Raw genomic sequence first — 18,153 nt, forward strand, 5'->3', positions numbered from 1 at the left:
TTCTGCAGTTGATTTACCAGCGAACCTTAATAACAAAATTATTTTGATTATAAGACATAATAGAATAGATACAGCTTTTCATTACAATATTCCCAGGATATTGTTTGGGGTTGTTGGTTCTTGGTTTTTTTTTACATTATTCCTCTGCATACGCTACAGAGTACAGTGCATACCCATGATGGTCGCACTTCTTGAGTCATATTTTTCATGTACTTTTCTTTAAATGTCTCCTTGGATAATTAAGTCTGACTCGTAAGTTATGGTATGTTAGTTTCTGACAGGTGCCTGCCAGGGATCTTCAGTGCTGTCATGCATTATGTGGATTTCAGCCAAGACAGAAGGGCCTGGGTATTTGTTTCTGGTCACTTCTCATTAAAGCTTTGACTGTGGGAAAAGAAAAACAACTATTTAAAGATGAGGACTATAGGTGCTATAGGAAGTGCACAGAAATAAAATCTGTTAGGCAACTAGTTTTTCTGTGTTTTTATATAGACATTATGTATATGTGTGAACTGTACATATGTGCATTTCAATATATAGTAAATATTCTTTCTGCAAAAAAGGATTCTCTCACATATTGACAGAAATGCACAGAGTAGACTCCAGGAGTTGGCTTGGTAGAAATGGAATGTAATAGCGCTTTTCCAGAAGACAACTGCTTTATAGGAATTAAAGGCTAGAATTTAATGTAGGTGGTTCTTAGATAACCAGGATTAGGTGGTGTTCTAGAAATACTATGATGAACTGTCTGATTTGGCTTCATTAGAGAACACTATTATACATTTATCGAAGCTGCTAGATCTATATTAGAGCAGGGAATTACAGTTAGGAACTGATACGAAAAAATGTCCTCCCTTGTTTGAGAGAAAAAGAAGTACGTGGGTTTGGAAGGAGCTGAGGTTTAATAGCCCCGATAAATACTGTTACTTGGTCAATTACAAAATAACTGGCTAAGTAAAAACAGTAGATGAGCCCGTGCTCTTGTCTTCCGGGTAATATTTGTAACTGCTCTGTTACAAATTTGTAGACAAAGAATGGTCATACTAGATCAAACTCAACATTCGTTCAGCCCAGGATCACGTCTCTATCAATAGGCAGTAGCCGATGCCTGTGGAGGAGCGTGGCAGAGCATGTAGTCATGTTTTCCTGGCATGTTGTACCATCTTCAAGGATTTCTATATCCAGAATTGGTACATTTCTGTTTGATAGCTCTACCTAGCTTATTTCCTGTTTGACTGCTTTTTGAACCCGTATCACAAAATTCTGTGGAAGGGGATTGCACAGATAACATGTGATGTGGAGAACTTGTGCATTCCTACCTCCTGCTAGCTCCAGTCGTTAACCCCTAGCTCTTGTATGAAAGGAGGCAGCAAATAATTAATCCACTGATCCCCTCCGTAACTTTTATGTTTTTATGAACGTCTTCATGTCTCTTTATCACCTCTTCTGCTCAGCTTACTCCTTCCTTCTACAGAACCTTCTCATGTTTCTGATTGCCCTTGTCCTGCTTCTTATCCCTTTACTGTTTCTGTCGTATTCTTTCTGAGACAGGGAACAGCATGTTACTCATGATACATTCACCATGCATTTATATGGAGATGTAGTGGTATTGTCTGGTTTACTTTTTATTCCAGTTCCAGTAACATCTGATTTGGTTTTCTGCGTATGACTGAAGGTTACACTGACATTTTAGCACCAAGATCTCCTTACTGTCTGTTTTTCAGAGCCTGTGTTTTTTCTGTATGTAAAATTAAGTCTTTTTCCTCACATATCTCCCTGTCATGTTTGTCAATATTGACTCTTCACCTGGTATTTTATCTCCTAGTCTCCCAGTGCTGTAAGAACCATCTGCAGTTCCTCATAATTGTGCATCATTTTTCCTTCCCTGACTAAATTGTTAGCAAACTTCTCCGTCTTCTGTTGCTTACTTTCGCAGATCACGTAGGAATATGTTGAACAACACAGGTCAAAACACCCATTTCTGTGCAGTTCTCAGGTGACTCCACCCAAATAGTACTCATCATTCATTGCTATCTTTTTTGTCTTATCTTGACTTGCTATTTATCCGGTCATGGATCTTTTCTCCTGCTGCAGTAATAGAGTTTTTTAAAGCCTTTGTAAAACCTTCCCAAATTCCTGTAGGAAAGTTGAGCAGTGTGTGTCACTATAATCTTTCTTGTCCATGTGGTTTTGGTACCTTAAGAAAATAAGAGATTTGTGAAGCCTGAGTTTGACTCCTACCCAACACATCATATTTACTCAAGGTCACTAATTCTGGGCTTTTTATAACTGTATGGTTTCTTATAACAGTCTCTACCACTTTGTTAGGTACAGACATGAGATTTACTGGTCCACAGTTCCCTGTATCCTCCCAGACCTTTTTTTCATTGACATCACACTTCTCCAGTACCAAGCTGGTTTAAGCAGGAGGTTACAAGCTATTTAAGAGTTTAACTTTCTCACAGTTGAGTTTCTCTAGAATTCTGGGGTGTGAATATCATCTGGGCCTGCTGATTTGCTTATGTGTGTTTTATTGATTTGTTTGTTACCTTTTCGGCTGACTTTTCTGCGTGAGTCAGATCTTTTGGTACATGCTCTGTAAAGCAGGGTTCTGGTATGGCAGCCTCTTTAGCACCTCCCCAGTAAGCTTGGATGCAAAATTGTTTCATTTATTCTTTGTGACTTTGTTTCTTCTGAGCCTTCTTTTTACTTTTTGACTGGCTTTTGCACTGTTTGACAAGATTTTATTTGGAGGGCCATAGCTAATTTGTTCCTCAAATTCATTTTTTATCTGCATTATTCTGCTTTTACATTATAAGTGTTAAGTTCTGCATTATTCTGCTTTTACATATAAGTGTTCCTGTCTGTTTTCCCCATTTGGAGAGGTCTCTGACCTTTTGAGAATTTCCTCTTACTTCTAATAGCAAACACATATTTAAATAGCAAAGAGAAATTACTTCTTTAATATGTTTTATATGATCACAGATGTACAGCATCTCTTCCCTTTCCTTCTGACTGGTTTGTCTTAATGAATATCCAAGGAGGTTTCTTTCATGTTTTGGTATGTTGCCTTCGGCCCCTGTTGATAAGCGATCTGGCAAAGCAAGGAGGATGACATGGTGAAATCAGTACTTTCACTTGCAAGCAAACTTTGTTTTCAGGGATGCCGGTTGTCAGACTCGTAATGGATGCATCCGTGGTGTAACCCTTCATTTCTGCCTCTGAAGTACAATTACGGGATTCAATAATCGCTTAAAAATCATTCAAATTCTTTTATTACTTCTGTGATCTCTTCTCTTCTTGAATCTTTACGTTTGTCTTTCCTTACAAGCCTCACCTCCTGAATGTGTTTTTGCCCCGTCTTTTCTGCTTTCTCCTACTTCTTATATCATCCCTACTTTCTCCCCTCCTTATTTCTCTTTTATACTTGGAAGCGGTTCCTAGTTGCATCTTGTCTGGCATTGGCTCTCTCCCTCTTCAAATCTACTAAATAATCTGCTAAATAATTGTTCTCCAGAAGCAGAGTTCAGTGTGCGCTTAAGTAGCCTAGATGGGAGGACATAATAAGTGTCTTGAATAAACAGTATCTCTTTAAGAAGTTAACCTTTACCTGGAGTGGAAAAATATGGCTATGGCATTTCAGCAAGTAGGAAAAATAGAGCAGGCTTGTCACACTGTAGCTCATAGGACTGGAAATTTCCTGCGAATTAGCACTGTGTTTAAAAAGACTGTATGAAGATTGAGTTTTTCCATGATGACCTTGGAATATCCTTCTCATGATCCACTGGTAAGGAAGTGGAGTGACCCTGCTGTGACAGAAATATTCCAGTGCGCCCTTCGCAGACACCCGCTACCCCAGCACTGAGTAATCCTCGGGGGAAAATGGAAGTTAAGAAAGCAGAAGCAAAATTTGCTATGATCTAAGACCACAAGCCTTCATCTGACTAAAGCAAGTCTATTTATGTACATTGTGGAGAAGGTGAAGGAAGTGAAGTGTTTATCTCTTGAACTGGCAAGCAGAAGGCATTGATAAAACTGTTTCAAAACGAGAGGTTCGTTTTGCTATGTATGCTTTGGGAAACGTAGCGCCACTGCATCTGTGCAATACACCTTTGTATATTCCCAAATATCAGAAACCTGGGAGAGAATACATCCCAGAATCTTGGTTTCCAGGTGATTCAAAAAAGTTTCTCGTATAGTTACTGAATTCAGCCTGGCCTTGGTTTACAGGCACCGATATGTCCAGTAGCTGTAACTGTCTGTAACAGTCCACACGTTTGGGAGCACGTAGATTCTTGGAACCAAAGCTATCGTCTTTTGCAAAGCAATGACCCTACTTATGCTGCTGCTTTAAAATAAACATTAATTGCCAGCCTACATAATGATCTACAGTCCTGGTTCCGCAGCAGTTCCCTAGAACTCCCTTCCTTTATATTTTGCCTTTAGTCAGGTTGTTATATTTATGGTTGTTTCGTGATTTGAACAGATTGTCAAGATTCATTTTGCTTTATGCTAAGTTGGACAGCAAATTTGTCTTCATTTTTTCAGCAGAGCGATGTTGAATTCTTGACTTAAGTTTTTTGGAACAGACACACAAATGTATAACCAAATAAAAGTTAAATTTTTATTTCTGTTTGCTTCATATGGAGTAAAGCCACCTGTTATTTCTGCAATCAGCAAACCATTGAAAAACATATCTAAATATAACCATTTCTTGTACCTTTCTGTGTGACTGGAATCAGAAATGGTAATAACTTCAACAAGACCTTCTGGAGGAAAAAGACATTGTTAGTAAAATACAGAAAACAACTTTGTGACATGAGGGAATTTTAATGTTTAGACTTCAGGTGTGTACTTGGTTTCACTAGTTCTACTACTTCTATTTCCTGTTATGGTTTTGCTAGCACATGTTTTGTTTTGTTTGTAATTTTGGAGACAATTTTCTGTCACGTGATATTACAAACTGAGCTGAAGGCAACAATATTTCTTAAAAACTTGCATTTTGATGGCTGCCCACTGCAGACCTCCAGCTCTCTTGATGTTTGATTACTGGCCCATCAGCCTGGCTGCACAGTCAGTGCTTGCGTAGACTGGCAGGTAGAAGTGGGCATAGGAAGTTTACTAAACTCCTTGTAGGTAAATCACAGCAAAAGGAGGTAGAGAGAGAGAAATATTAGAAGAGGAAGAGAGATTATGTGATGAATTTGTTTGGCACCTGGGAAAAAAAAATTGCTAGCAGCATAATGGCATTGTGCGCTGACTCCTTTGTACATTTGTGTGTTTAGCCAGTTACAGTAGCAGTAATTTAAGAACTATTGTCTTGCTGTTGTATAAACACTTCAGATGTTTGCTTGGCATCGCCACTTTTGGAAATGTATAAAATGGAGAACTGCGTAGACATTGTGTTTCACATAAAAGCAAAATATTTGCTATAGATAAAGCTGCCTAGTAAGGAAATTATAAACCACATCCCAAAGAGCATACCATCAAGAAGCTTAGAAACGTGAATACGTGCCAAGTATCGTTATGTATATTTGAAGCGATAAAAAAAATCCAGGAAGGTACCTTTATCGTTCTGCCACTGTGCTTGGATAAGTTTTAGTGATGTTCGGATTCAAACGGTGGCTTAGAAATGCTGCTGCCTCCCGAATGTGTAGCACATGCCACAATAGTCCTGATTTTCATGAGCTCCCGAGCCTTCGCCGCTTGGCACCCAGCCACGCCGTGGGCCTGCCGCTGCAGCCTGCTGCAAGCTACGCAACCACAAGTTAGAGTGCCGAGAACCATTTGTCACTTCAGTCGCCTTAGTATCTTACAGCTGCAGAGGAAGACAATTTGTTTTAACAATCATTTGCTCCTAATAGAGGGTGTTGTAAAATGTCTACTGTAGAATTAATCTCCTGTTACCCCAATATTATCCCCAAGCAGGAGGCTTGGTTATTCTGCTCTGCCGTGAGTGCTCGGGTATCTTTAGCCTGGTGAGGAATGCTGTGGAAGTGCCTGTGAATAAATAGACAACAGGGTTTATCCAATGGAAATATGTTTTTAATGCATTATGTATAGCAAAAATAGCAAAGAAGGTTTAAATGTCTCACGTCTGAGTTTACGAGGGAAAAAGCCTATGCCCCGAACGCTGGCACGAGGCCTGTTAAAAGAATGGGCTGTCAGTAGGTTTCCACGCTTCTGCGCTCAGTCCTTGTTAAATGCAAGGCGTAGAGATATAGGAGGAGGGTATAACCACCTCTTAAGGCCCTAATGAGCACTCATGTGGAATATGACCTAAATACAAACCTACTAGTGGAATTAATATAACAATTTATTAGTTTAAGTTCCTTTTGTTAATTAGTACTCATCACGTTGAATTAGATAGCTCCTGACAAATGGAACTTAGAAAGAAAACAATTATATACAAAAACAGAAAGGTTGGCATCTTTGCTTCTGCGCTGTTATAAACAGCAAATCTGAGAGAGTTTGGAGAGTTAAGGTAAATATCTTCTACCCAGGAAATTAATTATTAGGGGTTCCATGAAGCAAACCAGCTGGCTGTGCCGTGTAGTCACGGGAGGACAAATCCTCGCGTCTGGCACCCAAAAGGGATTGTTGTAGGTGTTCAGTATTTTCAAAACAAGTTTTCATTGTGTCAAAACAAGTTGCAACAGGAACATAAAAATACAAAGGCATGCTACATATGTATGTGTGCTCCGTGCAAAAATACTTTGTACTTCAAAAAAGTGAATAATCAGGTGACGTCGATAAAGCCTGGAGAAGCCCTTTTATAATTCTAATGTGGCTATGCTGTTGAAATAATTTTTATAACAAGATTTCATTGCAAAGTGTCAGCATAATAATACTAGTCTAGGAGGAATAGGTCAAAGACCTCAGGAAGCCTCAGGCTGTCCTTTACTCTGACCTATGCCTTTCTTAGTTCCTGTTTTCACCTAATTTAATTGGAAGAGGGGAGAACGTTGCTATGCTAGCTAATTTATGAAGATCAGTCATTTCTGGACTGGATTTTTTTCTGTCAGGATTCTGTAGATTTGAAGAAACTTGTAGATCTCTTGCAGCAGTTCCTTTAAGGTGCAGAAGGAAAGAAATACGGGATGCAAAATTATGCAAATCCTAGAGTTGCAACTCCTCTAAAAGAAATGGGCAGCAGCTGGGGCAAATGCCTGGGAGTCTCAGCTGTATCTAATACAGCTGAAAGGGATACAATTCAGTCCTCACCTCAGTCCCGGCATAAATAAGTGTTTGCAGAATATTCATACGTAAACTCACTGTTAAAATTACTGAACAACTCGGACAACAGAGGACTGCTGAGGAGAAGGGTGCCCTAGCTACAGATCCTACTCCGGAAGACTTGGAAGGGTTACGTAGAACTATTCAGAGACCCCACAACTACAGGAGTGCCTGGCCCAGTCAGATATATTAGCTTGAAAAGGTTGAGGAAAAGTACCCCACATTTTCCTGCATGCCTTACTTAGACTAAGAGAAACGGATGTATTTATCAATCATAGTAGTATCAATTATAGTATCAATCACTACTATGATTTTGAATACACTAAGATTTTTCTGTAATTAGAGCCTAATATTTTAAGAATTAAACCGTAGTCATAGTAGATACGAAAACATTTCACGAGAATGAATTACAATATTGAAATAATGGGTAGTATTTAAGAATAAAGTTTGCTCTCAAAGCCAATAGTAGGAAAAATCCAAGTACAATAACCTATCTTCTGATGAGAAAGAACACAATACATGTGCTTGATACAGTGAGAAAAAGTAATGACAGCCCATGTGTCTTTGTGAAAAGATCAAGATTTCGGCTCAAGGGCTTTCATTTGCCAGTAAAGAATGTTCAAGGGCAGAATACACTGTTCTGGTAGTAGACATGTTGGTATACAGCTCAGTCTGTACTTAATGTGGACCATCAGGATTGCTTCATCCCCTTGGTTTTCCTCAGATCATCTCTTGATGGAAAAGGCACTTGAAACTCCCACATCTTGAGCTGAAACACATAAAATACATGAGTGCAAATAGGGCTAGCATGGTTGAATTTGAGATCAGCATGCTGAAAAGGATGAACCGAGGAGTTTAAGGGGAATCTATTTTGTGAATGACTTAGGAAGATGATTCATCACCCCATGATGAATGTCCTTGTCCCAGACACAAAAAAGCAGAAATCTTATTGGTATGGCATTTTGTATGTTTTTTTTTTCCTTGCAGAGTTTGAATCTCTATGTTCTGCTCCAAATTTCCCACATGAAGATTTTAAGAGAAATAGAAACACCTAGACAACTCTTCTAACTTATTACACAAGGAGCGGTAACTAGAACACCATTGTATAGTTGGCTATAGCACTAGTCAAGCAAAACCAATAGCAGAAAATAAGCGTGTTTGTTAGACTTTTAGAATGCTTTCACCATAAATATATGTGAAGCATTTGATGGGAGATCACAGCTACATGATTTAAAATCTTTGCAGATTTTCAGCGTAAGAATCTAAAGGCAGAAGGTATTATCAAATGGTCAATACAGATTTTCTACCAACTACATTTTAAAAACCAGCACTAAATTATACTGGAAAAACCATTACAATTAGAATAAAATTTCACAAAAACATGTGAATTCTGAGTCAAGTATGTTTTATGCACTGCAAACCAACCCCCTAGGGTTTAGACATGTATGGGCTTCTGGAGACCTTGTACCACAGTCAGTGTATTATATCACTGAAAACATGTAAACGATGAGTGATCCAATTCTACCTTCTTTTAGATATTTCCCATTTGCAATAGCAAGACTTTCTTTCCACTGGATAATAAGGTGAAGGAAAGATAAGTGCTTTACTCTCAGCAGATGTCCTTGAGCGTAGCACCTGAAATTCAATGTACCGTATCAAGTGTATATAGTGGTTAACTACAGCAAAACGTGTTGTTTTCTGGAGTGCTGAAGAAAAATTTCCATAGAAACCTCATAACTTGCTACCTTGAACTTGGAAAATGACCATTTGAGGGAACAAAAACAAATAGACAAAAAGCAATAGACTCTTACAGTAAGACACTCAACAAAGAGTTAGACATGTGCCTGTATGCGTATGAAGATTGGCACTCACTCTAAGCTGAAAAGAAAGCAACTCTTTAAACACTGTTTAGGCTAAGATCTAAACCGTTGCGAGAGGGATGCAGAGCCATTGTACTCAACACTCACGTAAAGAATATCTGTGGACTTTGTACAAACCAGTTTCTCTGTACTTGAAGGAGCATTTTATGTTGTTCTTCTGAGCCTGGTGTGTGGTGTGACCCACTGAGAACATGGTAGAGTAAAGCAAGAGAAAGAAGGAACAGTGTGTTTCCAGAAAGGAGAAAAAGTTTTGATCAAAAACTGATTTCTGCCATGTGACACAGCCTAGAGAAACCATAGATAAGTTAGCTTTCTGCATCTTCAGTGTAATTCAACAGGTACCCAAATTACTGAAATCTTTTTAATAATGGTTCTCTAGTGGATGTAAAAATAATAATTTTAAAACACTTCTGAGATACTTGAAAGTAGCATGTGGCAAAGTATCTGAAACAAAAAATTGAGATATTTTTATGTGAATTCCTGTGGTGTAGCACAGATCAAAGTTATTGAGGGTGTAAATTTGTGTGAATAGTTTTATGTGAATAGGGTATGAGAAATGAATCGTTTTCCAAAGTTCATGTTTACATTCACGGTTTCTCTGTGCCTGTATGTGCAGGATGCTGGAGTATGAGTGTTTCTATCAATTTAAAACCTTTCTAAAAAGAATAGTGTTCCATGTGAAAGAGGCCCTGACCATCCAGTCTGTAGCAGAGTATTTGTCCTTCAGAAAATTTTGTATTTCTTTTAAAGTTAATTCATGCAATCCATTATGACATAATAGGTCCATGTTGTGGTCCTACTCCTGTGGAAACATGTACACTTTGACTTCAATGCCAGTGGGTTGATAGATGAAGCTTACTCACTCGGCCGGTAATGGGTTCTTGTTCTGTTCCTCCTTTCTGGTAATCTCTGCAGTGGAGAAAAAAGTCAGAATTTCCGTTTCACAGAAAATTCAAATATTTTAATATACGGTTTTGTCCCAAACTTCAGATGAAAAGAAATAGTTGTGAAGAAAATTTTGCTTGGAACATGTGAAAAATAAATGCAGTTAATGTGATGCTACTGCTAGCAGATGCATTATAGCACAATGCCTCCTGGAAGAAGAAATTTTACTGATTTATCCCATTTATCCCAGCATTCTTCATGGACTGGGTCCTTTGAAGAGACTAGTTCTGCTGTTGTGTTTATAGTTGTGACTCCTGTCATGCACCAGGGCCTCGTCTGTGTGACTAGCTAAATCATCTGTGAGATGTTGAACCGCAGATAAGGAGGTTAATATCAAATTGATTGTTGAGGCTCAGTTCTACAAACCAGAACATCTCTTCTCAGATCAAGCCAAACTGAAGTACCTCATCCTTTTCCTTTTTTCCTGACGAAAACTCAGTAGCGTTTCCTCAGAAATACATGGAACTGGGTAAAAATGTATTTTTCCACTGAAAAAGTTATGCGATTTAAAAAAATAATAATTCTGGCAAGTTCTAATAATGAGTAATGTCTTTGCTGCCTGTTCTACTCCTTCATATATACTCAAAATAAGTCTTGGTACTTTTATACACAAACACTTGCCATTCCCTCCCTATATACAGTGTTCTTTAATATCGAAGCAGTTCAGCCTCCCTTCTGCTTCCCCATCTTGCCTCTTCAGTCTGTGTGCAGAAGCTGATACAGTTCTGTCAAGTATATTGTGCTTTTTGATCTCTTTGCAGGGCCTTTTTCATTTTGGTTTGGGTTGGGAAGGCTTAATTTATTTGTGTGTGTGATAAACCATAATTATCCAAATGTTTTTTCCAAAATTTCTTTAATCTCAAATACCTAGGGTATGTGGGAGAGGGGCAGAAATGGAGGAACATATCCTGGGTAAACATGTGGTATTACATTTGCTTCAGTCTGGACAAGACCACAAATGATAAGGGCAAACTTAAGCATTTACTTTAAAGTATGGAAAGAAAAAAGTAGACATTTACAAATTATGACGTACTAATGGAATTTTTGTAGTGTATGGAACATCTCCAAGAGGTTCATATGAACTACCGGTGAAATAACATCCTCTTTGAAATAGTACATCTCATCAGAATGTAGGGAGGTGTCAGATTTAGTTTTGCAGCAAAGGATACAAGCTCTACTGCAGGAATCAGTGAAAAGAAAGATGCTGGTGTAGATAAAGATGGTGTGGGAGGGTGCGTGTGGTATCAGAGGGATTCATTCTGGAATTTACCTAACAGAAAAGGCATTGAAATATAATGCAGTAAGTGTGGGTTTAATACAAAGCACAGAAATGCTATAAGGAGGTGTTCCAGAAAAGAAGTAAAATGTAGGAGAATACTTCTGCTTATATCCCATTTAATGATTAAGAATTTTTACAGTTTAGGAAGAGGGAAGTTTGAAGTAACATTTATTAAGTCAGTAAGAAGAGCACGTGCATGGAAGAGAGTCTGCAGAGAAGCTCTCAAAGGGGAAGGAAGAAGCTACTTAAAATAAGCAAGCAGAGGAAATGTAATTAAATGTTAGGACAGATAATGCAAGGAGAAATAAAAGGATGATAGATCCTGGAACTGACAATGTGCAAGTGATACTCCTTGAGCTACCAAAATGACATAGAGCTGACCAGGACATATATAGGCTACAGTGTCAAAGGTATGCTATAAAAACACCAATACAGAAATGGCATTCAATTGTTAAGATCAGATGACAGGGATACCTTCTTAGCTGGTTTATGTATGAGTATGTGCCAGGACGAACAATCACTTTTGTGGGCATGATTATGAAAGCTCCTTTCTGAACTTTGATTCGATAAATCAAAGTGTATCCTGTAAACACACAGCATAATCTGTGTATGCTATAAAATGTGCGTGCTGGTTGTCCTTTTCAGTTTCTGGGCTAAGCTCCTCAGTCCACAAACGCTTTTACTTCCTATTGCTCTTTTAACCTTTGGACGGCATCTCGTGTGTGTTTACAGCTTCTGTACAAAAGCTGACTGCAGCTATCTGTTAATTAATTTGCCAGGCACAACTTCACAGAGAGGGCTGCGTTCCCTTTTGTGATCTCGCAACATTTTTAGATGTGAGGAGGTATGATTGGTGTTCAGTGATTGCCAAAGCTTCTACCCAAATTATGAAACACATACCGTGATTGTGGAGATGATCAGCGTATGTTTGCTTCAGGAGGTATACCAGCAGAGAGATCAGTAGGGTAATTAACATAATTACAGCTATTCTCACTTTAGATTTTTTGGGGCTGGGTTTGGTTTGGGGTTTTTTTGGTAGGGAGAACAAGGAGGTTCTCCTTGCATAGAAATTTATAAAGACCAGTCATATGAACAGAAAACAAAATGTTAAATAAAAAAAATAGAGAAAGTGAAAGTTTAATGCAGAAAGTAGTAGGCAGAAACCAAAGGCAGAATGATGAAGCAGCTTCTAATATAACTTGCAAATAAAGGGTATCATTGGGACACATAAAATATGTTTAGTACACAGTTGAGTGTTTCAGTGCAATAAACTCAAAGGTATAGTTCAAACTCAATTTTGGATATTTAGGATCAGCTCATTTTATGGATTTATGAGTCACTCGATTCTTTGTAAAGAAGATAGACTAAGATCCAAAATATACAAAGCATATCTTAATTTATAGAATAATGTTCTGACTTTGGAAGTCTAATAAAAGGAATTACAGTTCATCCAAAGCGTTAGTATTTATTCACTACGTCTTATGTAAACTACTGCCATTGACAGTGACTGTATTGTGTCAAGATTTCTGTAAGGAAACAGATAAAGAGCTTATCTCCTGCATGTATTCTGACTTCTCTTCATGATTTTCCTGCTCCATTTACTTGTCTGTCTTTGGTACCATATGTGAAGCTTTCTTCAAATTGCAGGGGGGGGGCGGGGGGGACACCTTTCTATCTGAGAAACATGGTGAACATCAACTGCATCAAAAAGTCCCAGTTATAAAATGCTGCAGGCAGTGGCATAGCCACACTTGTGGCTCATCTAAGTGTTTCTCACTTTTACAGCCATTCAAAGGTTTATTTTCCAGTGCATGATATAGTTTATCATCTCTGGAGCTTTGCATTGGGTAAAATACAGACAGTCCATCAGGCTCTTCTGACAGTGTCAAGTAACTGGTATTGACCACATTAAGAGGTTAATGGTGAGGACACTGAAGAAAGAAGCACTGCTGGGTCCAGAAAGCTGAAGTCTGTGGATCTGCTGCATACTAAAAACTTAGAAAAAACACTACCCATTTTTGAGATCTAATAACGGACTGAGCATTGTAACGTTACGGTTCTGTGTTAAAAGCTTGGCTAGGTACATGCACATGCCATGTTCTAAGTTTCCTCCTTCCTAACTGTGCATTTTCTTTTTTTCACTAGGGCATACTTCAAAACATTTGTCCCTCAGTTCCAGGAGGCAGCATTTGCTAACGGGAAGCTTTAGGAGCCTCGGGCACAGAGATGATACTGGACAGATCCTTCAGTCTGCACGTGTCCTGTCAGCCCACAAGAAGAATGCCTGGAAATGGGTTGGACTGTCTTGATAGGTGCTTTCTTGCCTCTAAAAGGGTTTTGGTAGCTTCAGTTGTGTCAGATTTCTGTAACAAAGACCTCACTAGCATGCTTAAAACTGAGTATTTTATATTTGTCCTGTCCGTTTGCCTCTGCCACCACCTTTCCTTTATATATATCTACTGGATTAAATTTAAAAGGGCGTGTTTTGATGTAGTAACATTTTCTTGTGCCAACAATGTCCTGTATGTTCTGCCTTGTTTCCTTGTCTTCAGATGGTGTAAATTGGATTTTATTTTTTTTCCCCACAGAAATACTACGTAATTTGTATATTTAGTTAACATTTTCAGCTTATCCTAAGAAAATACAAAACTGCCATATGTACCAGGAATGCCTAATGGACTGTACAGTGCCATATTCTGCCTTGGAGGTTTGCGTCTCACTGTGGTTGTTACTCTCACAGGTATGGATAGGAGTTGCACAGTTCAATTCTCAGTGCCTTTCAAGTTGATCTGATATTAATATGGCAGGGTGTTGGAGGGGGTTTTTTTTAATATTTCAGTTGAAAGCTCATCTTATATGAAATGCTGTGCTTTTATGCTTTGTTTTTATTTCCAGTTGTACAATTTTAGTGTTTTTCTAATGAATTCCCCTTGCCATTACGAAAAAGTTCTTCTCTAGTACCAATGCGCAAGGAACTAGTTATGTAAATCAGTATGACAAAATAAAGCTCTTTCACAGACCTGTAATCTTTCCAAGTAAGATAAATAGTGCTAAGAAGCAAACTTTCAACAAAGGAATGAATGATGTCTTGGAAAATAACTGATGAAATAATGTAGGGCTATAGGTATTTAGCTTAATGCTTAAGTTCAACATGTCTTCTCAGAAGTAATTGTAAGTGTATATAACTGGAAACATTACCTCCCCTAATTCTGGAATGCCAAATGCAAAATTCCCCCCTCTTCATCCTTTCTTTCACGCTTGTGTCAGGCGCACCAGTTGGGGCTAACTGTCACGATGTCACTTCCCAAATTATTTTGTAAATAGACCAGGGTACTTTCCAGTAAGGAATAAAATTAACATTGTATGTTGCTTATAAATGGCATATGGAAAATGTGCCCTACTTCTGCTAAATATAAGGAACTAAATGAATAGTATGCAGATGATACAGTGGCACTGGAAAACATTTAATTTGCAATTATTCACTATAGCACTACTATCTGCTTATGAAATGAAATCTCATCAAATGAATTAATTGGCAGCATTCTCTTACCCTTTCTAAAACTTGTTATTTTTACATTAAAAATAGTGCATTCCAGGGAAATGACCACCTAGGAAATGAAGATGGGTTTTGAGCAGTAAAGCTTAATAATTAAGAATTCTGCAAATAATTTGCCTCTAGAAACTACAGGTATTTTTAGCTAGTTTATAGGCAAAATTTTAGTTTATGTTTAATAGTGAAGTTCTTGGTTGGAAATTAAGCTGCAAACAGAATCAGGAGCCTTATTGCAAATCAGTGGAGGAGGGGGCATATTCTGTGCCGTGACCCACCCCCTTGTGACTCTGGCTGCATTATCTGAGGGCTGTAAACAGCTCCAAAGGGCTGAGCCTGAATTCCCTCAGCGGAGGCGTTGCATTGGGCTTTTGCATGCGAACGGAGACGGAACAGCAGATGTGGATGGTGGTGGTTTTATGTGAATAGCAAACCCGTAACTGAACAACCTTAAATGACTGAAAACCCGCATCGTTCAGTATACCGGGAGGATCTCGCATCCGTACTTCTTCAGGTGAAAGTCAAAGCCACACACACATATTCAAGAATAAGCGAATTCTTGTGCATGGGGTGTGGGAGAAGGAGGATGGCTAATGAAAAACATTTGTTCTCATAGTGTTCAAAATCTGATAGAAACAATCTCTAGCATCTTCAAAAGGTAAAAACCAAACCCTCAAGCTGCATCAGTAGATTCCTGGAACCTTACATTTCATAACCTCGTGTTTGATTCAGTGTTGTAGTGATTGCCCCATGAACACAGCCTTTGCTTTATATACCTGATTGTCCAAGTGGCACCAGTGTTATTTTTTTTATCCTTTCAGAAGTTACCATGATTCAAAGGCTAGCAATTGCAAAACATTTCGACAAGAGGTCCGCTATTCAGAATTAATACACATTTTCAACCAAAAATACATCCTTCGCTTCAGTCCTAGTAATTTTGGACAAAGGACTGCTTTATTATTAAGATGTAGGGGTTTTAGAAGCCATGTAAGAAAAGACTTTAAGGATATTAAAAGCCTAAACCAGCAATTCTTTATGTTGAATTCAGTAATGTTTCACCAACTTTTCACTAGCATATATGGAAATGAACCAGTGGTTTCAGTCTAATTTTACTTCATGCTACAACTGGTGGTATTTTGGGGAAAAAAGGAAAAAGGTAGAAAAGTTGAGAAACTGAACTCTTTGTGTTTAAGATGAAGTCTGCAAGCCTATCAATTTTTAGATTAGAAAGGCATTTTTCTTACACTTAATGAGCATGTTCTTTATTTCAAAGCCACCCTGCACTCTTTGACTTGCATAGTATTTTATGGAGCCCTTCCTGATAGATAGTTCTCAGAAGAATGTATTGGGGATGTTAGCACTACAGATGGGTTATTTGAAGGAAAGGCATGGAAATGAGTGAAATCTTCTCTCCAGAAGGAGGATTACCACATAAAAACTACATTAGAAAAGAGAGTTAGTTTGAATAATTTTCTATCAAATCAGGTATTTGTTGAAGGTATTTAAGTTAGTCACAAGAGTTGTAATCTAATAAGTTGGAGTTATTTCTGTTATCTCCTGTTTTATGATAATATCCATTGTGGCCAGTTTAATGGCAACACAACTTTCAGTGCTTTTCTTTCCTGTGCTGTGATGCATATGCAATTGAAATGAGCAGGCAGACCTAGGCTAGTTTCTTTGGTTTATGAGAACCACAAAACATAGGAGAAAAATAGCAATGTTACAAACATATCAAAAGCTTAAATTCTACTTTGTCATAATTTTGATTGAAGGAATGCAGAACTCTGTAGTTACAAAGCCCCATTAATGCATGCTTTTCCAAAGGTCGTTAAAGTGCAAACTCGCAGTCAAGCCTTTATTCATCTGCATATGTAATCCACTGTGCTAGAAGTAATACCAAATCTTTCGGATTCAAAGTTAGAATTTTTGTCAACTTGCTGGAAAGACTGGACAAACAGCTGGAATAATAAATAAAAGTTAACTATATCATACATAGTTTGGCCTGCATTGATCTTTCTGTTGTGCTGGTCATCGCTTTGTTGATCAGCACATTTTTGGTATCGTCGGTGTCCTTGAACATCCTCCCATTCATCTATAGAGTAGACTTGAGTCAGATTTTGAGAACTCATTGCTAGAATTAGCACGGATCTCCTACGCATTCTTAGACCTTCCTAGGCATGTTTCTTTTCTCTCATCACGTCTGGCGCTTGCAGCAATAAACATCTTTGGTGAATCAATTGGGAGGTGAGATGTAGCAATGAAGTCTTAAGTCTTACTTCAGGTGGTTTTACACAGAGACTTCTTACCCAGGAAAGAGGGGAATAAGTCTGAGTAGTCTCCATCAAGCAGCACTCCCTAATACAAGCTGGGGGTTTAGCAGAGGTCAAAAACCTGTGTAAGTAGTGAGTAGGGACTGCTACTTAGACATCCTTCTGTGTCAGTACCCTTAACAACAGAGAAGCAGCAGGTGGTAGAAACCTGTGGTAGCATGTGAGGGTCACCCCTGCAGGTCTGAAATACATTTCTAATGGCTTGTCTACATGGCAGCAGTACATGGAGATGAAGGGGTAAGTCCTCTGCCAGTGGAGAAGGGAAGTTTCTCACCTTTCCAGCTTTGTGAGAAAGGCGTGCTGCAAGGAGGTAACATGCTTTGGACATGGCTTCTGACCATGGCTGGTAATTACAGGGTGCTGTCCCTGCCCTGTGAAGCAAATGAAGTCTGTGACCAAACTGACTGCCAGTGAACGCTCTTCCCTTAAATTACTTATGTCTCTGTAATTGATGTATTGTAACGCTCATTAAACCTAAAGGTTACACTTTACTTCTTAAATGTTACTGAAAATCCCTTAAGTCATCTCCTTTTCAGTTTTTATTTTCATGTGTCTGTGATGTTCTGGGACAATTTTGTTTCATCCTTACTAGTTACTGCTATTTTTAGCAAGTTTGAGGTTTATGTTTTAACAAGGCACCAAGGTGTGTCCCAGCATCTTATGGGCCTACATTAAGAATTATTTGCTGTAAAAACAATCAGTAGAAACTGTTTTTGTATTTATTAAGCCAAGTATTGTATTCTCCACAACAGAATAATTCTCAGGAAAAACCCTGTTGTTACCGAGAACAGAGAGGATAATGATGCTGATGGCGTTGGATACATTTTTTTGCACAAAATCTTGGTTTAATTTGCCATCTTAGCATCAGCAGGGGGAAAGTGTATTCTCCTTTTCTGAAGGAAGCCTGCACCTAAATAAACCATTGATCAGGCT

At 38.4% G+C, this 18,153-nt stretch overlaps 1 protein-coding gene across 3 annotated transcripts in view; it reads left to right on the forward strand.

Moving 5' to 3' along the window:
* Window positions 1-16,885, forward strand: part of BABAM2 (BRISC and BRCA1 A complex member 2) — a 177,508-nt gene extending 160,623 nt beyond the window's left edge. For all 3 annotated transcript variants that reach the window (XM_075749045.1, XM_075749046.1, XM_075749044.1), the window contains exon 12: window positions 13,486-16,885. In XM_075749045.1, coding sequence (XP_075605160.1) covers window positions 13,486-13,549 — 64 coding nt within the window. In that variant the 3' untranslated portion in view covers window positions 13,550-16,885. The remainder of the gene's footprint in view (window positions 1-13,485) is intronic.
* Window positions 16,886-18,153: the final 1,268 nt, after the last annotated feature.

The sequence above is a fragment of the Balearica regulorum genome, chromosome 3 (genome assembly GCF_011004875.1).
Source record: "Balearica regulorum gibbericeps isolate bBalReg1 chromosome 3, bBalReg1.pri, whole genome shotgun sequence".
NCBI lineage: Eukaryota > Metazoa > Chordata > Aves > Gruiformes > Gruidae > Balearica > Balearica regulorum.